A 23,610-nucleotide genomic window follows, 5' to 3' on the forward strand; every position below is an offset into this window, starting at 1 on the left:
CTTGACAGGTGGAACAAAGAGGTATTTAATTGGTTTGAATGCAACAGTGTCCTGTAAAATGGATATTATTCCCTGCCTATTGTACCTACTGCAAACCCTTCCAATTAAATTGCCTGTGGGTTATCTGAATAACCTGAGACCATACTCTTTCTTACATATGGGGGGAAGAAAGCCAGATGGAATAGATCCACATTAATGCTACTGAAACACAGAGGAGGCATTGGATACCCTGACCCTGTCAAATACCATGCTGCAACCCATCTGACTAGAGTACTGGACTGGTGCTCCCAAAAGGACAGGAAACCTTGGATAGGCTTAGAGCAGTCCTTCCTTCCATTCCCTCTTGTAAGCTTAACATGGATTGCAATCTCACCTCTGCTAGTCCAGCAAATATGTTCACATCCTCTAATAGGCCCCACTTTAGGCATTACCAAGTCCATTTTTTAAAACATCTTTATCTTTACACTTAATGGGTTCACTGCATTTTCCTCACAGCTCCAGTGACTTTCAGTTCTACATTCTCATTGCAAAAGGACATTTCAGATCATAACACTTCACTTCCCAAAATAAACTCATGACTGAGTTGCATATTGGTTCCTCTCACGCGTCTGAATTGGACTTTGAGGTACATGCATTTAGGCTCGTTCCTTAGATCTGCCTTTTTTAACCAGGGTGTCTTGGGAAAATGCCTAAAAATTGTACGCAAGCCAGTGGATGGATCAGCCTGCCTTTTAATGAACCAAAGCCATATGTTTTCATTGTGCACCACTACAACCTTCTAGCCACTGGTGTCCTAACAACCAATGACATTGCGGTTGATAAGGAGGACGTTTGATGCATGCATAGCATCCCTCACTCTGCCCCTCTCCATCAGCACTGGGCTTACATTATCTGAGTGAGGGAGATAAATTGAGGCAGAGGAGTAGCATTGGAATACCAGTCGAAAGCACTGCACAAAGGCGTATTTGCTTTGGAAGAATAAATCACCTCTAATATTGGATGTCCTACACCTGTGGAGGTTGCTGTACATTTTGTTTTACATTTTTAGAAGGGTGCCTCAAGATTGTGCAGAATTTTAAAGGGTGCCTTGACTGCAAAAAGGTTGAGAAACACTGCCTTAGATCACGACCAAGTTCTTTCTAAAGCTTTCATGTTTTTGAATCGCTTTACTTGCACGCTTTGCTGGTCAGACATGCACTGTCCGTGTTCTATTCAACGTCAACCTTGGGTGATCTCAATAAAGATCCCAGCTTCTTAAAGATGTGGGAACAAGAATACCACATTCTGTCAGGCTCAAAAAGACTGAATACACCTCTTTGCTCCTTGGCAAACATGCACCAAGAAAATAGGAATACAGTTCTGACTAGGTGGTACAAAACACCCCAAGTACTCCACAAAATTAACCACCTAATCTCTCCTCTTTACTGGAGATGCCAATAAATGGAGGTTCAATACTTTTTTTTTTGGGACTGCCCTTTACTGGCAAATTCTGGTCTGAGATCAAAAACTCCATTAAAAGTTTGACCAGGATGTCTTGTGGATAAGCTACTTATTTAATATATAATATGCCACTCTCATTCAAACACTACAAAATTTCTCATCTTTCAACACTTCCTAAATTCTACAAAAGCATGTATTCTGGCTATGTGGGAAAAAAGGAGAAAAACGACAAAGATCCTGTGCTTATGCTACTACTGTGGTGTTCCTACTCCTTGGAGGTTGCTAGTACTGTGAACCATATACCCCCTTGTCTAAATGGATGTTATTTTGTGCTAAATACAATAAAATGCTGCACTACCCTCATATAAATAAATATAGGGCTCTTATAATCAAAGTAAAAAGTGAAAACACATATGTGATAAATGATCAACTCATTTAACGTGATAAGTCCATCCAACGTGTCCTTTATACTTAAATAATTTATACAACCACAAATAAATATCTCTAAAAATTCCTGTGTTTCTTTATCCAAATCTCAGTATATGCTCCATCAAACAGTGTGTTGTGGACTACAAAATACCTCCTTCCCAAAATACAAAGACCATGCTCTCTTGGTGCTCACACTCACATTGTGCTCTCTCCAGATCTCCATGACCCTCTTAACCTGATAAGTGAGTCCACAATAGCTTAGATTTACATTGTCCTTCCAGACAGCCTTCCAAGTCGCCTCCTTCCAGAAAACTAATGCAGCCACCCCATCTAAGGACTAGTAAGCTTTGATGTGTTACATTTTTGTTCTAAGGTTTAGTTATGCTTTAGGCATACAAGTATAACAAGCACACCTTTGGAGGGATGAAAAGTACTTTTATATGTACTGATACAAATAGATAAATATCATTATTTACAAATATCTAAAGCAATATGATACACAACTAACCTATTGTTATTTTCATGTTGTTAGGAATAATTGACTAAAATAACACAATGAAATAAAGGCACTAAATGCAAATATCTTTAAAGTGGTTGTAAACCCTTACAGATACCCAGTGAAGTGACTGGCCTCAGGTGATACACAGAGATTAAATAAATCCTCCTACATAAGTTGTATCTGTCTATCTGCAGTCTTCTCTTCTCTACAGCTGTTAAGTCCAGAATTTATAATGCTTGTTTGAGAGTTCAGAAAAAGGGGGCGGAGAGCTGAAGTTACACTCTGTGGAGCACAGTGAGGAGAGCTCTGAGAGCTGATTGGAGGGAAGAGATACACACCCCCTCCACACAGGAACAGAGCTGAGGCTGTCAATATGCTGGAGGTCCCTCCCCTGTCACCATTTTTCTCTTGGTGTCAAAAAAGCTTGTCAGAAGTGATAACAGAAGAATGAAGCAGCAGACAGAAATGATACTTAGTTCTCTGGATTGAGAAAAGTATACAATACATAGGGATATACTTTGTTCATATTCCATGTCTGAGGTTTACAACCAGTTTAAGGTGTTACTCCTCTGAAATGCACAATCATAATGAATGTGTATGCAAAGCCAAAACTGTGTTTTCTTTTTAATATAGCAGGGAATGTTTAAAGGATAAGTTCACATTTTAGACAAAAATAATAAATGCACATTTTTATGCAGGTAAAAAAATGTGCATTTATTATTTTTGTCTGCAGAAGCCTGGAAAGCATTGCAACCAGCGATCAGTAGATCACCGATGCCATGCAGGTCTCCTGCAGACCTGTCAGAATATTTGCGTGCCTTACAGTATGTAAGACCAAGCAGATATTCGGATAGGAAGCTTCAATGAACTAACGCGGGGCTCCACAGTGCCGTAGTAGTTCATTGAAAACTACAAGTCCACAGCTGCTAAGGCTGCTGGGACTGAAAGTTAATTAATATACAGAAGTCTGTGAATGACGCGGTCATGTGGGCGGAGCCCTGCATGGCCACGTTGTTTTCAAATTTGACATATAATACATGGAACCTTCTCCCCATCTTATCTGTCAGAGGGAGGGGGGGCGGCTATGGAAACATGTTACATGTTCCACCCTAAAAACTCAATATATCCAAAACTGAGCTCATAAAATTTCTTCCCCCACGTGCCTCTTCCCCTGATTTCTCGGTCAGGATCAATAGCACAACTATCAACCTATCCCTGCATGTCAGAGGATAACCCTGGATTCTGACCTATCCTTTCAGGCCCACATCCAATACCTGTCCAAATCATGCCACCTCAACATCTTCAGAATATGACCCTTTTTAACCACTGATACCACAAAGCTCCTAATTCACTCCCTGGTTATCTCTTGCCTTGACTACTGCAACTCATTGGCTTACCTTTACATAGGCTATCTCCCTTTCAGCCCATCATGAATGCTGCTGCCAGGCTCATCCACCTTACCAACCATTCAATGTCTGCTACCCCTCTCTGCCAATCCTTCCACTGGTTTCCACTCGCCCAACAAATAAAATTCAAAATACTAACTAACAAAGCCATCCACAACTCTGCCCCCAGCTGGTCTCAAAATATCTACCAAATTGCTTTCTTTGATCCTCCCAAGACCTTCTGCTCTCTAGTTTCCATGTCACCTACTCCCATGCCCGCCTCCAGGACTTATCCCGAACTTCTCCCATCCTATGGAACTCCCTACCGCAATCTGTCCAACTATCTCCTAATCTATCCACCTTTAGACGATCCCTGAAAACCGTAAAGAAACCTATCCTGCTTCTAACTAGTAAACTGCCTTTTATTTCCTCCATCAGCTCATCCCCCCACAGCTATTACCTTTTGTATTACTCAACCCTTCCTTCTAGATTGTAAGCTCTAACGAGCCGGGCCCTCTGTTTTCTCTTGTACCAAATTGTATTGTAACTGTAATGTCTACCTTCATTTTGTAAAGCGCTGCGCAAATGTTGGCTCTATATAAATCCTGTATAATAATGTTCCCAAAGCTAAACTTATCCTTTAAACTCCTTTCAGGTTATTTCTTGCTGTCTGTATCCTGCTGGGGAGATTTACCTTTACTGTCTTGAAGACACAACTGGAAGTCAGAGGAAATCTCCCTAAAGTGAAGGGATTACCTAATTTAGACGTCACCAGAATAAATGTCTCCATTGGAAGGGTCACCCTTCATCACCATGATAAATAGGGTAAATCTCTGGATATATGCTGCCCAATAGAACATGGCAGAGGGTTTAAAGCTGGGTTAATTTTTTTTTTCATTCAACCAGCAGGATGAAAAATAGAAAAACAGACAGATTCCTGCATCAAAACAAATGATGTATGGCTCAGGGATCTACCCCGCACACTATTATTGCATTCTGACAGCGGGACTCCCCCCACCTGCCAGAATACACAGATCAGAGACCAGCCAATTGCTGCAAGCATTGATCAGATGCTGGTTTTCAAGCATGACTGTTCAGAAGCTGGTCTTTGAACAGAGAGGACCAAAAGTCAGCTGGTTTCTGTTGAACCACACGATTTTCGTTTAGTGTATACGAAGCTTAATCCTTCCTCATTTTTCAAAAACTAACAAAAAGTTCTGGCTATACATGCACTTTAATTATATTTTCTATGAATTAAAGCAGAGTTCCACTCAAAAACGGAATCTCTGCTTATTTACCTCCCCCCCCCTCCACTGCCATATTTGACACATTTTGGGGGGGAGTGGGTACCAGGTTTTGACAGTTACCCGCTCCCACTCTGACTCACTTTGCCACAAAGAAGTGAGCCGCGACCCCCTCCTTGCTCCCGCAGTCTCCTGGGTACTTTCACAGGTCCCAGGAAACTGCTGGACCAATCAGGAGGCACGGCGCGACTCACACATGCGCAGTGGGCACCAGGCTGTGAAGCTGCAAGCTGTCACAGCCTGGTGCCCACAGTAGAGATGCCGGTGCCCTGGAGGACAGAAGGAGAGAAGGGACTGCACGGGTGAGTACATTGATGGACTCTGCGACAGGTAAGTGGGTGTTTGTTAAAAGTCAGCAGCTACAATTTTTGTAGCTGCCGCCTTTTAATAAACACAAAAATGGCTGGAACTCCACTTTAACTTTTACTAGTTGGGTAGAAATGTTGGTTCCAGTCCCAGTAATTAGCAGCTAAAGCCTTTGAACCAATGTCAAGCTGCTCATTTTCCCCTGTTTGAAGACTAGAACCTAGGCTGTAACTGCTTTGGGTTTCTTCACCAATCCATGAAGACTCTTCTTGTCCAAAGGATTCAGAAACATTTTCAACAAAGTAATAATCCCAGTTCCTCTTTTCATCGAAATCTGCTCCCTTTTGCTTCTTGCATTTTGGTTTCCCATTGTGTTGATGACGGCACATGTTTTTTATGTGCTGGTGGTAAGAATCCAAACTGTTTTCACTTTCAGAACTGGAGAATATTTCCTTCTTAAGTTTCTTTTCTTCTAGAGAAGAACCCTGATTCTTGATCTTTGATCTTTTTCTTTTCCATGTTCTCTGAACCTCAACAACTGTGTCTGAATCAGACTCGGTTGTTTCAGAGTCACGTTGATGATGCAAGATCGATTTTCTTCTACAGGCCTTTGTTAACTTACATTGTGGATGCTTTTTGAAACGCTGACAGTAAGAATGTAATAACTGACCTAGCAGGTCTTCATGTTGGCAGATGTGATTTTGCCCAGAAGCACTGCATTGTTTTATTTTTTTTGCTTGCTTAAGTTTTCTTTGCTTTCTTGATGCTCGCTTTATATTTAATTGCTTTCTTGAGGTTGCACTTAATTCCTCACTGAAGTACTCTGAGGTACTACTTATTTCTTCCAATACCCTTTTCAGTTCACTATTTGATTCCAAGCTTTGGCTGTCCTCCTCATCATTCCATATTTTTTGATACACCTTTCCACATTTTTTTCCCTGCTGAGGTTTTTCTTTTTTTATCAGAACCTCATGTTCACTATCACTCAAATCCTTTGTAGGCTCATTAGCATTTGTATTATAAAGAGGAGTTTCTAGTACATTCTCCAGGGACTCCTGAATATTATCCTCCCTTCTACCATTGTCATCTTCTGTATCCTCATCTAACTCCGGGATAGAGTTCATCTCTGCAAAATGGCCATTGATATTCTGTAACCTTATCTGAAAGCTGTCCCCCTTCCAAAGAACCACTCTTTTGCCCATTGGTTCTCTCAAACATTCATTTGTTTCTAGAAACATTCTGGCATATTCAGGGTAATGATAATAATTTAGCAAATAATTAATGAATTCATCGGTTTCATAAATTTTTCGTTTTTTGGATCTATCACTTTGGACATGCTGAGTATGTGATAGTTTAAAAATACGATGTTCATAAAAATGCTGTGGAGGATCAGAGGATTTGTGTGCATCTTCTAGTTGTGAGTAGTCCTCTTCATAATCCCAATTCTGGCAACTGCTATCAGTGAATGAATCTAGTCGTTTTCCATATGGCCCTGCATCTTCCTTGTGTATTTTGATTTCCACCACCTCGTGTTCAGCTTCCATTTCTGTTTCGTGTTGGCTGTTCTCTTCTTCTGTAATCTCATGCACAGAAACCACTTTGCTATTCTCTGAGTATGTGGACACAGAAAAGTCACTGAAAACTGCTTCCATTTCACTGTTCATTTGCTCCTCTTCAAGTCTGTTCACTTGAACCAGATCCTTTGGAGACACAAACATAGGAATATATCATATTTAGCATTTTAACTCCAAAGCACCTTTTTTGGTTTTGTATAAAATTATCACAAATCAAAAGCACTGAATATCACCCTTGCAGCAAAAGCTCACTCTGATTGTTGGCTCACGGATAAGGAAGCACAGATTTCTTTTCTGCCCCTGTATTGAATCACCTGATCCAGTGAAAGATAACCACAAAAAGAATCCACCCTCCTTTAAACCACAAGTGTTTGCCTCAATCCTACAAACTTTGGAGTGCCACATTAATATTGCCTGGCTACAACTTGTGTTCAGTTCTGGGTTTGGTCAACAACATTAAGCATCATAAATGTAAAGGTTAAACCAGAGGTCTCCAAATGTTTTAAACAAAGGGCCAGTTAATTGTCTTTCAGATTTTAGGGGGGCCAGACTGTGGTCAGTGGGATTAGAGAAGGTCCCCATGTCAGTGCAAATAAACCATATCCCATCTTTGGTACCAGTGGAAGGAATAGCACCCCATCGTTAGTGTCATTGATAGGAATTATGCCCCATAATTGGTGTCATTGGGCTCCAATTGTTTGTGTCCTGAGGAATCGTGTCCCATTGCTTATGTCATCGGAAGGAAATGTGTTCTTTCATTGTTGTCAGTGGAGGGAATTATGCTCCATAGTAGGTATTAGTGGATGAAATAGTGCCCCAAGGACTGGATAAAAGCAAGCAAATGGCTGCATTAGGCCCCTGGGCCACAGCTTGGAGACCACTGGGTTAAATGATAAGCCACCAACTTCAGTCACTGTCCACTCGAATGGTAAGTGTTATAACTCTTTATTTCAGGGTGGCTTTTTTTTATTATAATCTGAGCAGCAAAGTGGCATAGCGGTTAGAACTTCTGCTTTGCAGCATTAGGATCATTCTTGACATCCCAACCATGAGACTACCTGGATTTGTGGTAGGGACCTTAGATTGTAAGCTCCTCGAGAGCAGGGACAGATGTACAGTAGATGTACAATGTGTAAAGTACTGCATACGTTGTTGGCACTATTTAATACCTGTAATTATATAAATATAGGGGTTGATTTACTAAAACTGGAGAGTGCAAAATCTGATGCATCTGTGCATGGTAGCCAATCAGCTTATAACTTCAGCTTGTTCAATTAAGCTTTGACAAAAAAAATCCTGGAAGCTGATTGGTTTCTATGCAGAGCTGCATCAGATTTTGCACACTCCAGTTTTAGTAAATCAACCCCATAGTTTCTAGTTGCATAGTTCTTTTAACATTGTATGAATAGGAGTGCATTATAGGCCACTTGTCACTGATAGCGGTCCTATTAAAATGTTGCTAGGGCCTTATGATTTCTTGTTATGCATTTACAACTTAACTCCAAAATACCCAGATTTTCACAATGTTGGCAGTGGCACCTATCAATCGATTTCTTGCTTTTAATCATAGTTTTCCTTTAACAATTAGTGCTGCCTTGTAAAGTATACGTGTGCTTTCAGCAAAATCTTCTATATCAATGTCAGTGTGTATAATGGTCTTCTTGTGCAGCAGTTGTTGATAGTTCCCACTAGTAGGCAGTGTTGAGACCACAGTGGGCTGCTTATTCAGACTTCTAAGGAACCTCGTCTGCCTCTCATCAGTACCCTCTGGTGGCAGCTGGGGGCAACTGCTGCATAAGGAGATCCCATAAATACTACTACTAGACTCCGGGACACAGTGTTTGAAACACGCAACAAATTTTCTGCTGTTGTCTAATGGGCTGAAATGGCTGGTCAGCTTTGTTTATGGCATTATAACAGTGCTCCTGTCTGAGGCTCCAGATCCAAGTACTCTCCTGATCAGACTTAGGTGGCAGCTATATCTAATAATCTGCATTGATTATTATTAATATACAGGATTTTTACAGGGCCAACAGTTTGCTCAGTGCTTTACAATATAAGTCTGACAATACAGCAATAATACAGTTCAATACAAGAGGGTTAGGAGGGCCCTGATCCTTGGAGCGTACAATCTAAGAGTGCCATATCTAACAATCTGCAGATACAAAAAAAGATTCTAGGATCTTGGCTAAGGTTTGAGCCCACATATTATACTCTGCTGACATACATGCATGTCCTAAGACATACATAAGAGTACAATTACATTGAACACATAGGGTTTGATTTGCTAAAACTGGACAGTGCAGAATTTGGTGCAGCTTTGCATGTGGGAAAGTGAAGAGTGGTGCAGCAGCAGTAAAGAAACAAAATCCAATTGCAATAAAACTTGGAGCTTGTATTGAAGAGAATGTCAAACTACAAACACCCCAGGGGGGGACCACTTAGGGAAACACTCACAGTTCAAATGCAGAGATGCACCTGGAAGAGATGCACCGACAACATCTGTTTCAGATGGCAGAACGCGACCTGGCTGGTCCGGACCCATAGGGGAGGTTTCTTTGCAGGATAGCAAATCCTTAGCCTGTCCTTACTCATCTGTAACTTTTCACTACTGCTAATCACTTTCCCTGTCAGGTGGGGTCTCTCTCCATACAGTACCCACTTTGCAAAATGCATGCAAAAACCTGGAGACAAGGACTTATAAAGGCTCTGCTGACCCAAGATGGCCCCCAGGGGTCACCTGGATGCAGTGTAGCCAACCAGAACGCTGCTTCCATGACCCAGGAAACCACAGCCAAACCTTGTTTCCTCTAACTTCCTCTCCAGGCTGTGTTTCTACTCAGGTTGAGCACCACCTACAGTGGAGAAAACAGACTGCACCTGCCTACATAGAAACCAATCCGCTTCCAATTTTTTTTTTTGTTAAAGCTTTATTGAACAAGTTGAAGTTTGAATCTGATTGGCTACCTTGCACAGCTGCACCAGGTTTTGCACTCTCCAGTTTTAGTAAATCTCCCCCACTGTGTTTAACTCACGTAAGTATAACATGTTTTTTTCATCACCAAGATCACCAAAATTTCGACTAAAGATATTACTGCACAGCTCATTTGAATTTACCTTTTATACTTACTGCCTAGGTATTATTTTATCAACTTTTTTAAGTCCTATGTCTATAAAAGTCCAGTCACACAGGTAATTGCTGCACTATCTCTTTTTATAATAATAAATCACTTTCGTATAATAATACCATGGATAAGTTTAGTCTCTGATAACTGTAAGTTTCCATAAGCTGTCTTTTGAAAATCGAAAAGAGTCCAAAAAGGAATGTAAACAACTAATGATACTGATTTAATTGAAAACAATTGTACACCTAAGCAATATTTACATTTGTAAATATGAAATTATGAATGTGGTAAAAATAACAAATCCATCTCAGTGAAGTGAGCTTGCCGAGGCATTCATGTAAGTAAAATTCTGTACTTTGTACATTTTCTGAATTACCATAGTAAAGCAATACAATACCCAACACTGTTCACCTATCACATACAGTCCTTCAAGTGTTTTTATAGCCACATTTTTTTCTTTTGAAGTGGTGAAGGGTTAGGAGGCTTGTCAGAATTGTATTGCTTTCTATGTCCCCGCTATAGAGATTCACCCTCTCTAAATGTCACTTAGATTGAAAGTATAGAAAAATCCAAAATGTTGAGTTGTCACCAGAACAGGAATAGGAAAAGGGAAGCGAAATCTCACCAATGGGACATAGATGGCAAACAAAACCTGATGGGGGTTTAACCATTCCCTGCTCTATAAAAAAATGAAACAATATTGGGCTTTAATGTAGATTTGATTCAGTGCTGGTTCACAGTAATGCAGTGCGGGATCCAAAGAGGATTCTGTGCTTTTCCTGCCCCGCATCAGAATCATATTCCATTCATGCAAACCGCTGCAGGTGTGTATGTTAACGACACCCCAAAAATGTTTAGAGAACACAGTGCGATTGGGTGAATCGGATTGCATGGGTGTGAAACAAAATTGCATGCACCTTTCCTGCGGGTGTGGTGCGATTTGCAGTGTTATCTGAGCCATACAAAACGAATGTCTCAAATCGCACTGCAAAGAATCGCAGGTGATTTAAACAAGTATGCAGTGTGATTCCCATGCTGTTTCATGCAACACAATGGTGTGAGAAACTACCAGAAAAGGACTAGTAGTGGACTCAACCAGAATGGGGAATTTGTAAATAAACACAGACAAAATTAAAAGTATGTTTTGTGTTCTGTTTTGTTTTATACTTTTAATTTTGTCTGTGTTAATAAAGAAGTTTTCGTGCGCCATTGATCACCTTCTCCTTTGTTTGAATTATTTTTCTCGAATATTTACAAATTCCCCATTCCTGTTGAGTCCACGACTAGTCCTTTTCTGGTAGTTTCTCATTGGCTTGGTGTCTAGGGACTCCTGGAATTATTATTATTATACAGTATTTATAAAGCGCCAATAGTTCGCTCAGCGCTGTACATTACAAAGGGGGACAGAACATGTGACAGAACAACAGCAATACAATGCAAAACATGGATCGAGGGCCCTGCTCTTTCAAGCTTACAATCTAGGAATACATATATTTTTGTTTGATCATATTTTTAGGTACCTTGAGGCTTCTTTTTGGAAGTTTTGCAACACAATAGTGTGAACTAGGCCTCAAAGTAAACTTTATATAAAAGAAATAGGGGGTGCTAGCATTATTTATTGCCTTTGGAAAATGCTAATAAACTGGTTGGTATGCAGACCCAATTATATTTTATGCTTTAAGAGAGATGTAGGGCCAAACATTTTTGGCTATACTTCTCTTTTGGGTCACAGAAATACATTTGCTAATGTTCTCCTGTGACCCAGAGTTGGATGTTGCCAGGCTATTGACCACTATCAGCCAAACGGGGCAGAGTCATGACAAGTTCAGAAAGGATCCCAGCAATATTGTCAGGATCACCCCAGCTACCTGATTGACTTCTGGCTCTGCCCTTTAGCACCTGGATGAGAGCTGGAGCCACTCTGCCCCCTCTCCAGTCTGGTGCTTCAATGAGTGGGAAGTGCGACCGTCATTCATGGCTGCAAGCAGACAGAGAGCTGACTGATCAGCGGTTTGCGCAGGCACGGAGGCTCAATCATTTGAATGGGCTGCCATGCCTCCTGAAAAATAGGGAAAAGGTTCTGCAACATTTTAGAAATCACAACCCACATGGGAACTGCAAGTGCGAACTTCCAGTGTGGAAGTGATTTCCAGAGCATGCAACATGCCATTAGCTTTAATGGCACCTGCACACAGCTGCTGTGTTTTCCTATGCGGATGGCTGTGGTTGGTGCATTCCTTCAGCGATAATCACCCGCACAGATGTGGATCTAGCCTTAGAGCCCATGTGGGACAGCTACAACATCATATGGATGCTGCAGCATAGAGGTGAGTATGTACTTTTTGCTTTTTTTTTTAGTCACCCCATAATTCTTCTGTACATCAATCACCAAAAATAAGTATTTGTACGCCACGTGGCTTGGAAATTTTACAATTCTCTTTATGAACCACTGTTTTCTTGCACAAAAAGTGTAGTTATTTTCAGAAACCGTAGGAAACCACAATATATGTTATATGACAAACATCCCCAATTTAAACTGTCACAGACACCTGCGTGTACTACTAGTAAATGTAGATTTCTAGAAAACACTTACATTCACTTTATCCAGGAGAACAGTGAGAAGCTTGATTGACTCAAGACGTCTCTGAGCAAGTATTAGTTTCCTCTCTTCCCATTCCTGCGTCTCTTCAATTTCATCTTCAGGGCAAGCTTCTTTCTGCTGGGCAGCTTTCTGTTCTCGTTTCTGTCTCTGGAGCTTCCTCTTCAACCTGGCTCTCCTTCTCTTGGCTCGAGCTTTTTTCTCCTCAATTTTTCTTTTTCTGAAAATTTAAGGTAGTTTTCAGCAAATTCATTTAGTTGAAATTAAAAACCACTATTTATAGTATCAAAGGGACACAAAAAAACCCCCAAAAAACAGCTGTGTCAACCTAAAGGTAAAAAACAAAATTGCCCAGATTAACAATGTAAAGATTTCCAAAAATGTATTAGCAGATGTTTTTGTATTGTAGATATTGCTGTAGGCTTTGCTATTACTAAGTGCTAAGTGCTAAATGTAAGGATCTGCCTAACATACCTATTCAGGCCCAATGTTCTATTAGGATAGGAACGCATCCCTTTAAATAGCCAGTATATTACCAAGGATGAAAAATCTATTATAGGAAATGTCAGTGATTTGTCTTCAAGCTCTGTGCAGATTCTGTAGCAGTAATTTTTCATGAGCAGGGGTAGAGTACTGGGACATTCTGAACATAAGAAACAGACTTTAGGACAACATACACTGACAGATTATCTGGCTTATAAATAAAGGATAGATTTTACACTATTAAAGCGTTACTAAACCCACAACAGTAAAATCAGTCTGTATATGCAGTAAAGCATGCTTGTTATACTCACTGTGGAATCTAAGGGGTTAACCCTCCACATTGTGTAAATAGGATGTTTGATCCTATCTTCTCTGATCCTCCCCTTCTTCTACTGTCCCCAATCTATCTGCTGATAGAACAGAGCCTTGGGGGCAAGCTGCACAGGCTCAGTTTGGTATGTATTTCTTTTTTTTTTTTCTTGGGAGAGTGCATGTGATCGGCACAGTGCCAATCAGCACTGTCCAGACAGAGGGTCAGGGGTCCTACAGCCTCATAGGACAATCGGGACAATGAAAACTCCTCCTACAAACTTTACCCAGTGCTCTGCTGGACACTGATAGAAGTCACAAGACTGCTCTGATTATGAGAAAGGGTATTTCGCAGTTTATACTGTATCTACTAAAATAATTGCATTTTCATGTTCTGTGTACTGTGGGAGACCAGATATAGTGAATGCAGGGTCATGGGTTTAGTAAAACTTTAACATTTTATCTATTTGCAGTCATTGGAATTGTTTTAAATAGAAAGATAATGTATATTTATTCTTTCTTTAAAATAGATATTGAAGCAGCCATATGATCAAATGTTAACTAAAGATATGTTTCTTGTTAGGAAAGCAAAAAAAGGAAATAGGACTGAAACACTTTTTTTTTTAAAGAAATTACTATTTTAGTAACCTTTCAGACCTGTTCATGTGATCAACCACTAAAGCCTAAAAACGTAATTAAGTGATCTGTGCCTAAATGGTAGGATCAAAGGTTTAAAGTGATTGATCGTACCTTCAGCAGAGATTGCCCAACCTGTTGACAGGTGCTTGGAATGGTATATACTCCAGGAAAGGTAAGTATTTTGATCCTTTTTATTCTATATTTAGCCCAGCAAGATAATTAGCATTTGAGGATGAGCCCACTTCAAAGGTCACATTATGAACCCTGTAAAAGCACTAAGCAACAACTTGTTTACAGAGTCTTCAGATACAAATTGGTGTTATCCTTATTTTTAAACTAGGGTTTTCATACACATAGAGTACTCATATGAACTGTGTGTAGTATGTCTGTAGCATAGCTAATATCTATGATAACAGTCACAATTTAACATGTCAGTGTTACTAATTAATAACTATAAGGGCACACAGGTGTACAGTAGGCTGCATTCATATAGTAATGTATATGGATCTGATTGCCGCAGTATTGTATGCTATGGGCCCCTTCAAACAGCTCCATTTTGTTCTGTAGCCTTTAGCCTGTAGACTATCTAGTTTAGATTGTATTTTATGCTGTACACATGTCAAGATTTGTTTGAATGTACAGACGTACCTCGGTATACGAACGCCTCGGTTAATGTAATTTTCGGTTTACGAATGAAAATCCATTGAAAATAATGCCTCGGTTTACGAATTTTTTTCGCAATACAAACGGATAAATTGATTTTCAATGCATTTACAAATTTTTTTTTTAATTGTGTCCCTGTACAGTACTATGCCTTTAAAGCACTCTTTATAAAGAGTTTTGAGCAAATAATTATATATTTTATATTTTATAATAATATATTTTTTTTACTTTTTTCTGACCTCTGGAACAGATTAATTGGTTTTCAATGCATTCCTATGGAAAACCGTGTTTCGGTTTACGAATGTTTCGCAATTCGAAAAGTCCCGTAGAACGTATTAAATTCGTAAACCGAGGTATGCCTGTATACTTAAATACAACATAAATGGACATGGCCAAATGTGGTGCTGCCTCTGCCCAGGGAATTCAGGCCTGAGATGGATGTAAACACAAACAATATGTAGGCAGTGGCAGTGCAGGAGAAGAATGGCCTCGCCCTGCAGTCATTTTGAATGATTGAATACCGAGGTCATTCTGTTCCTTTGTGAGGCCTGCACATTGTTGATGTTTGCAACTCCTTCTGAATGAGCCATTCATGCAGAAGAAAGAGAAGTGCGCCAGTCTAAGTGCAGTATGAATATAAAAGTTTATTGCACACAAGATTATAAAAACTCACAAGACGTGGGTAGATATCAGGCATCAATATATAAGGAGGAGGATGTCATCTGTGCTGCACCTCACAAATGGATGGCTGTAATGCCAAGGTGTTGCGTGGCTGGCGCTCTAGGCGGGTCCCACAGGAGGAAGCGAGGATGGCAGGCGCAGTAACCGGGAGTCGCGGCGCAGATAAGAACCGGGATCCAGGGCAGGCACTGCTGATCTCTCACATCAGCGTGGGTACAGTAGCCAGCTTGAGGCACATCCAAGATGGCCACCGGGCAGGAAATGACATCAGAACGTTGCTGGGAATCCTCCAAGGGGGCGGTGACGCGTTTCTAGGCAACCTGCCTTTTCATCAGACCTGATTGGCTAGTGGAATGAGCCAATAAATAAGGAGAGGAGGAAGGGGTGGGGCAACTGAGGGCGGGGTAGTGAAATGAAAAAAAAATGTATAATGCATACAGGCTTAACAAGCAGTGGTGGAAAACATAAGAAATAAACGGTGAGCAGCTGCTTTCTGTAGAACATGTAAAAGATAGGAAGAATAGAAGGAAAGGAAAGAAATGGGGAAAAAAACAAAAACAAAAAAAAAACGCATGTGGAAGATAAAAGATTACACAGGAAATATTTAGTTATAAACGTTAGTACTATGATGTGGATTGTAAAGGGTAAGATGGGCAGGTAAGAAGGTGGAATATGAAGGGGGGGGGGGAGACAATCAGGGAAAAAAAAAAAAAAAAAACACAAAAAACGCATGTAAAAAAAAAAAAAAAAAAAAAGGGAAGTGGTGGGAATTGAAGTATATACGATAAAAAATAATAAATAATAAAAAAGATATGAAGAATAAATTAAAATAATTTTTTAAAATAAATTTTTTAAAAAAAAATATTAAATAATCGTGTGTATCTCAATCTCTTCATTGAGGCCCCTAGGTGCAAGGGTATCTAAAGTAAAAATCCAATAGGTCTCCTGTTGGCATAATAATTTGAAACGTTCAACTGGGGGGAGATGGTCTGGTATAGCCTCAATGACCCATACTTGTAGATGGAGAGAGGATTTAGAATGAAACTCTGAAAAATGGCGGGGAACACTATATTTAGTAATGCCATCATCAACTGACCTCCGGTGCTCTCCAAATCTTTTTCGCAGTGTTCTAATGGTACGTCCCACATATAAAAGGCCGCACGGGCAGGACAAACAATAAATTACATATGTGGAAGAGCAATTATAAAAGGCTTGGAGGGGATAGACTTTTCCATTAATTGTAAAATTTTGTTGGCCATGCTTCACATGGGCACACGTGAGGCAGAGCGGTTTGTTGCAGCGGAACATCCCAATAAGTGGGATTAGTACCGGTCTATTGTGAATAGGAGGGGATTTCAGGGGGGGAATTTTACTAGGTGCAATTTTATTCTTAATGTTAATTGCTCTTCTATATACAAATGTGGGGGTAGGAGGCATAATCATTTTAAGGTGTGGATCTTGATGTAAGATAGGCCAGTGTTTCTTCAGAATGGATTCCATTTTGTGATGTTTAGAATGGAACTGTGTAATGAAACGGATATTGTTGTTGTTCGATGATTGCGGCTTAGGTGGGGGGATCGTGTCTGATAAGTAGCTGAGATATGCTTGTTCCACTAACTCAGAGGGATATCCTTTTTCTGTAAATTTTTGTTTTAATTCAATGCTTTGGGCTTTGTAGTCCTTAAGTAAGGTACAGTTGCGTCGAAGTCTGCAAAACTGCCCTTTGGGTACATTTTTGAGCCATCTCGGATGATGACAGCTAGTATAATGAAGAAAGGAATTACCAGCGGTTGGTTTGGTGTAATTTTTAGCTATAATATTAGAGTCCGAGTGGCTAAGTTCCAGGTCAAGAAAACTTAGTGAGGTAGGGTCCATAACGTGGGTAAAAGAAAGGTTGAATGGGTTATTGTTACAGTGTTGAATAAAAGATGCAAGAGAAGTGACAAGGTCGTCCCAGATGATGATAATGTCGTCTATATAACGACCATAGAACACCAAATGGGCAGCAAAGATGTTATTACTCCAGACATAGCGATCTTCCCAGAGGCCCATGGTGAGATTGGCATAGCTAGGTGCAAAATTAGCGCCCATGGCTGTGCCCGTTTTTTGTAAATAGAAACTATCATTAAACAAAAAATAGTTGTGCTGGAGGCAGAATTTTGTAGCAGTGAGGATGAAATTAATCTGGCTAGGGTAGACCTTCAGTCTTTCAGTCTTTCAGAATGACTGTAGGCCGAGGTCTTTCTACATCTGCTCTGCCATTGTATGAATGACTCATTCAGGGAGAAATGTAAACACAAACGCATTTAGGCAGCAACGCAGGTGCGGAATTACTGTACATAGTACGCATCTCAGTTCATACTGACATAAACGCATGTATGACCACATGAGTTGCATTGTAGTACAGACTACTTTTTATGCAGAACCTGGCTGGCAAATGTTATCCAGCCCTGTGCAGGAGCCCTAAAAAAACAGATATAAACCTATCAGCACAGTGGCTAAATGGTTAGCACTTCCGCCTGGCAGTACTAGGGTCGTCGGTTCAAATCCCAACCACGGCACCACCTGCCTGGAGTTTGCATGATCTCCCTGTGCCTGCATGGGTTTCCTCTGGGTACTCTGGTTTCCTCCCACACTCCAAAGACATGCTGGTAGGTTAATTGGATCCTGTCTAAATTGGCCCTAGTATGTGTATGTATGAATGTACGTTAGGGACTTTAGATTTTACGCCCCTTGACAGTTAGGGACTGATGTGAATGTACAATATATATGTAAAGCGCTGCGTAAATTGACGGCGCTATATAAGTACCTGAAATAAATAAAATAAATAATCACAGGACATTTTGGATCATGTTATCTGTATGTACCTCTCTTCTTCCTCTTTCTCTTGTTTCCTCTCCAGCTCCAACTCTTGCAGCTTAAGACGCTCAGCAGCCCTTTTGTTTACTGCCTCCTCACTAAAGTGGTTGGTCGTGTCTAAACATACCTGATTCAGTGGTAAAAGGAGAAACTGAGATGGTCATATATTAGACTACATAAAGAAAGGTTTGATTACAAATTCTGATACACTTCCAAAAACAGAGACGGTATCTTCCCCTATCTTTCCCAGAAGATGCTCCCAAACTGGACTGGAAGCTGTCATTGCCAGGGCCCCAGGGATCAGTGCTGGCGTGCGGCAGTGTGCACCTGTACAGCTTAACGCACGCTGAGATTTTATGGACCCAAGATGTCAGATGTTGGAAACATCAGCTGAAAATTTTTATAAGGATAGAGAATGATTCCCTTAAAAGTACCACACAAATGGCCAAAAATACATACAGATGGGAGTAGTAACATACTGACATACTACATATAGATGAAACACAAATGATGCAGCGCTACTACCATAAAAATTCTTCACACATAAATGAATAAGTGAAATAGTGCAAAATTAGTGACACAAACAACATAAACACTCAATATTAAATAGTGCCAAAAAACTCATAAATAATCACATGTGACAAGTGTCAATACGAGGTCCTAAAAGGACCAAATAACATAAATGGTGCCCCAAGTAATCCAATGGGATCCAATAGTGCTCCAAATCAAACATGTCACAACAGGACTCAATGTGCTAAAAAAACCTCCCACCAAAACTAAAAATCAGTTCCCACCATATAACACAAAACACATGTGCATCCCAATAAACGCATAAACTAAAAACTGATCATGCAAACAAACATGAATAAATGAATAAATATATAAAGACCTGACAATATACAAAAAACCATATATAAAGTCCACAGCAATTCTTGAAGAAGAAAAAAAAAAAAAAAGTGCTGATAAATGTGCAGAGATATCCAAAAATGCTGCCCTGTGAGCCTGTGCTGGAACCTGTACATGAGGGGAGGTCAGTGTGGAGAGCCGTGGAGGATTACCTACTATTAAGGGTCCATGTGTTAGTGATCCTGAAGGCCTTTTGACCTTGTGCGGGTCGCAAGAGGGAGGTGAGCGGGCAATTCAGCCATTTTTGGATATCTCTGCACATTTATCAGCACTTTTTTTTTTCTTCTTCAAGAATTGCTGTGGACTTTATATATGGTTTTTTGTATATTGTCAGGTGTTTTACACCTCACGGGACTTTATATATTTATTCATTTATTCATGTTTGTTTGCATAATCAGTTCTTAGTTTATGCGTTTATTGGGATGCACGTGTGTTTTGTGTTATATGGTGGGAACTGATTTTTAGTTTTGGTGGGAGGTTTTTTTTAGCACATTGAGTCCTGTTGTGACTTATTTGTTTGATTTGGAGCACTATTGGATCCCATTGGATTACTTGGGGCACCATTTATGTTATTTGGTCCTTTTAGGACCTCGTATTGACACTTGTCACGTGATTATTTATGAGTTTTTTGGCACTATTTAATATTGTGTGTTTATGTTATTTGTGTCACAAATTTTGCACTATTTCACTTATTCATTTATGTGTGAAGAATTTTTATGGTAGAAGCGCTGCATCATTTGTGTTTCATTTATATTTTTTGTCTATGGGTATATGACTGTATGTAGCAGCTTTACCTTTGTTGGTAGGTATTAGTTTTTAGGTAGGAGCGCAGGAGTTTGTCACATTGATACTACATATAGAAATATGTAGAGGACTTTAAAGGGAGCATTATTTAATAAGAGACCTGTATCATTCTGATTTTTATGAGGAAGATATAGTCAGGAGAAATATGTTACAGGAGATGAAATTAAAAAACAGGAAACCGAAGACAGACATCCTGCTCTATATAGAATTATACAGTGCAGTAGTGTCCATAACATGAGCTGTATGTAAACATTAACAATCAACTTCCTGTATTTGCTCCTCTGTGGTCTGTTTGAAAAACATTTGAGAGCACTTTGTTAGTTATGTTTGACAAGTGCAAAAAATTCTATTGATTGCGTCAGAAATTCAGAGCTATCCTAATTCTTCTGTACCCTTCCTGTGTTATCTCAAAAAGGGTATATAAGGCTGGTACACACGGGCCAAATATCAGCCAGTATCAGCTCGGCCGGCTCAACAGAAAGCGGCTGACATTCGACCGTTGTGTACAGCAGCCTGTCCTACAGAAGCCGGTCTAATGTTTGACTTCTGTCGAACAGGCATGCTGGAAAACCAGCACCCGATTGGCATCTGATCAGCTGACCTGTGTGTTCTGGAGGAGGGCAGTCCCCCTGTCAGAACACAATAGCTCAGCGGGGAGATCTTCGCACTAACATCAGATGTGTTAGTACTGTGATCTGTACATTTTTTATTCATTCAGCCTGCGGGGTTGAACAAAAAAAAAAAAAACTTCCTGTGTGTACCAGGATTAAATCCTTTTAGTTCTAGTATCTCCTGCAGCCGTGACTTGTAAACACAGAAGCCGGCCTTCTATGTTTATAAATAAAAGTGGTGAGTGGCGAGCACAAGGCCAGCGCCAGAGGTGGTGAAACTGAGTTCCGGCACGTTCCAGCTGAACCTGGTTTTATATGTATTCAAATCACCTAAATACAACTTACAAACTATATATATATATTACCTTGAAATCACAAGCCAAAGACTTCCCATCCTCAGCAGCATACATGAGTTTCATGCCTTGTAGTGAACATATAGCATTCATTGTACTTGATTTGTCCTCATATTGGAGAAAAGCATTAAACGCCTGTAGACTACCAGGAGTCACTGCACTTCCGACCTCCTCTTCTCTGTATGGATCAAGCATGGGTATATCAACATAAACAATTTTTCCATATCTTTCAAAAGCGCTTCTCAATATCTCCTCCATTGGCTTGTCAATATTTGTGTTCCATTCTGAAAACCATTTACATGGTAGTCCTTCCAGATGTATACAAGATGGCACTGTAGAATAGTCTATGATGTCTTCTCCATCTTCGACCTGTTCTGGCATTTGTTCTTTGGTCTCTTCAATGGCTTGACATTCTAGAGGAGCCTTGTGTACCTCAAGTCTCGCATGGTCACTTAGATTGTTTATTTGCAGGGTTTTTCCATTCATTTTTTCTAAGAAAATCTCACACAGTTGTCTAGTGTCTGCTTCACCTTCCAGTCGAATGACTTCCTTTGTGCTTTTGACAATCCTGAGAGAAGTGAAATGGTCTGGTGCAACCATAGTTTTCATCTGTTCCAGAATATCCCAGTGTGATACTGGTCGGCACTGGCTTGTCTCTTCTGGGAGCATGACTAAGATGATTAATTTTGCTTTTGGTTTGAGATAGAGATGATAGATGGCACATAACTCAACAGCTTCTGAGTCATCATAGACTGGAGTAACAGTCATAGTGTTCTGTGGCCCTGCAACAGACAGTTTAAAAAGTAACATGGTGATTTCAGGTGACAGCAAAGCTAAATAAACACGTATGAGAATAAGTGAAACAATTTTGCCTCTTTCACACTGACGGTCCGATTGGGTCCGCTTGTCAGTTTTTCAGGCAGACCAGATCAGACCATCCATAGACCTCTACAGACCAGCAAGTGTCAGCAGACAAGTGTCCGCTGACACCTGCTGCCATCTGATCTGATTCTGTATGCCAAAAAACAGATGGATGCGGATCCATTCCTTATTCATCCGGCAGATTGGATGAGATGACAGTCAGGTGGAAACGGACAGGCGGTCCTTTTCTATCCGACCGCCCCATAGGAAAAACAGGCAGTGTCTGTGTCTGCTCTGTAGCAGCGGAACGAACACAGACCTGTCATCTGCTTGCTCAGCGGGGATCAGTGGAGAGATTTGTCCCGTCTGAAAGGGGCCTAAAGGGGAACTTGTCAAGAAATGGGAAATTGTCAAAATACTGAACACACATTCCTGTATACCAACATAGGCTAGGAACATACATCCTGATCCAACGCCTGATATATGTAACTAATAAATAACTATATATGTATAACAGGTATATATGCATAGACTAGCTATAAACATCCAACTTTTTATTGGTACACTGTAGGGGCATAAATGAGCAGTTGCAAATGTTAGAAATAATACTTTTTTCACAAATAGAACTTGTTGGAAAATTTTAAAACGTCTGACAGACCAAGGATGTCTTCTTGCCTAACTTTGGCCAGGATATTTCTTAGATTTTATATTTTAGACCAGCAAAATCTACCATTATCTATTTAGTGTGGGGGCCTACTTCATTAGATATACACTAAGTTTATTGATTAGGTAGGCATTCATTCATCTTCCCAAGGGGCCACATGAGAAACCAGGACTGTAGTGGAAGGCCAAACTTAATTTGCTCAGTAATAATTTAGGACCTGAGAAGGCCCAAAGGTACATAAAGATATAGAAAACAAACACCTGGCACAATGAAAAGTAGGTATGAGTGGAATTAGCGGGAAGCGTCCCGCATCAGCTTAAGAGGCTGGTGCCGGACGCTCTGGGCGCATTCCGTTGTGCAGTTATCAAAGGATCCCAGCTGCAGCAAGACCTTTGTGAATAGACTCTGCAAGCCCACCGCCAGCCTCACAGAGACCCCACAGGAGGGGAGAGATGGCCAGAGACAGCCTGCCTGCCATTGCCAGAGACAGACTATCACAGCCTGCCTGCCATTGCCAGAGACCCCACAGAAGGGGGAGAGACTATCACAGCCTGCCTGCCATTGCCAGAGACACCACAGAAGGGGGAGAGACTATCACAGCCTGCCTGCCATTGCCAGAGACACCACAGAAGGGGGAGAGACTATCACAGCCTGCCTGCCATTGCCAGAGACACCACAGAAGGGGGAGAGACTATCACAGCCTGCCTGCCATTGCCAGAGACCCCACAGAAGGGGGAGAGACTATCACAGCCTGCCTGCCATTACCAGAGACCACCCGCCTGATCTGGACTCCAAAGGTACCTGTGCTCTGCTTCTAACCCTGGGAGACCAGGCACCCTGTAGGATCCGTGAGTACCTGCTTCCCCCCTGTGTTACCTGAACTGTTGCTGTAGTGACCCCTCGCACCCCCCTCCTTTGTTGGACTACCCTTGTTACAGGGACACCCCCTTGGCTCTCCGTGGTGGACTATAAGTGGGTGGGGCCCCTTCGCTACCCTTTAGTGGCAAATACACCCTCTCTGCCAACCCCCTTATTGAAGGACTGCCGTCTGTCTGTCTCAGTAAAGCTTTGTGTGTTTGCCATCTACTCTGTGTGTTCTGTCCTGCCTACACTCCG

At 40.8% G+C, this 23,610-nt stretch overlaps 1 protein-coding gene across 1 annotated transcript; it reads right to left on the bottom strand.

The window, feature by feature from the left end:
- Window positions 1-5,323: 5,323 nt before the first annotated feature.
- Window positions 5,324-21,737, bottom strand: LOC149456478 (A-kinase anchor protein 17B-like). The gene is made up of 4 exons (XM_089684872.1): window positions 20,982-21,737; window positions 18,304-18,422; window positions 12,656-12,881; window positions 5,324-7,063 (listed from the first exon to the last, which is right to left on the bottom strand). Exons 1-4 carry the CDS (start codon window positions 21,735-21,737, stop codon window positions 5,474-5,476), a joined length of 2,691 nt encoding a protein of 896 aa, XP_089540998.1. The 3' UTR covers window positions 5,324-5,473.
- Window positions 21,738-23,610: the final 1,873 nt, after the last annotated feature.

Source organism: Staurois parvus, unplaced genomic scaffold, assembly GCF_062004578.1.
Source record: "Staurois parvus isolate SC_StPar_1 unplaced genomic scaffold, SC_StPar_1.0 ptg000361l, whole genome shotgun sequence".
NCBI lineage: Eukaryota > Metazoa > Chordata > Amphibia > Anura > Ranidae > Staurois > Staurois parvus.

Excerpts from the sequence above, each read along its gene's own strand:
- LOC149456478 (XM_089684872.1), bottom strand. The coding sequence starts at position 21,737 with ATGACTGTTACTCCAGTCTATGATGACTCAGAAGCTGTTGAGTTATGT. Across the intron at positions 18,423-20,981 it reads CTTTGGCTTGTGATTTCAAG|GTATGTTTAGACACGACCAA; the intron begins GTAATATATATA and ends CCACTGAATCAG. Across the intron at positions 12,882-18,303 it reads GAGAAAGAGGAAGAAGAGAG|AAAAAGAAAAATTGAGGAGA; the intron begins GTACATACAGAT and ends TTAAATTTTCAG.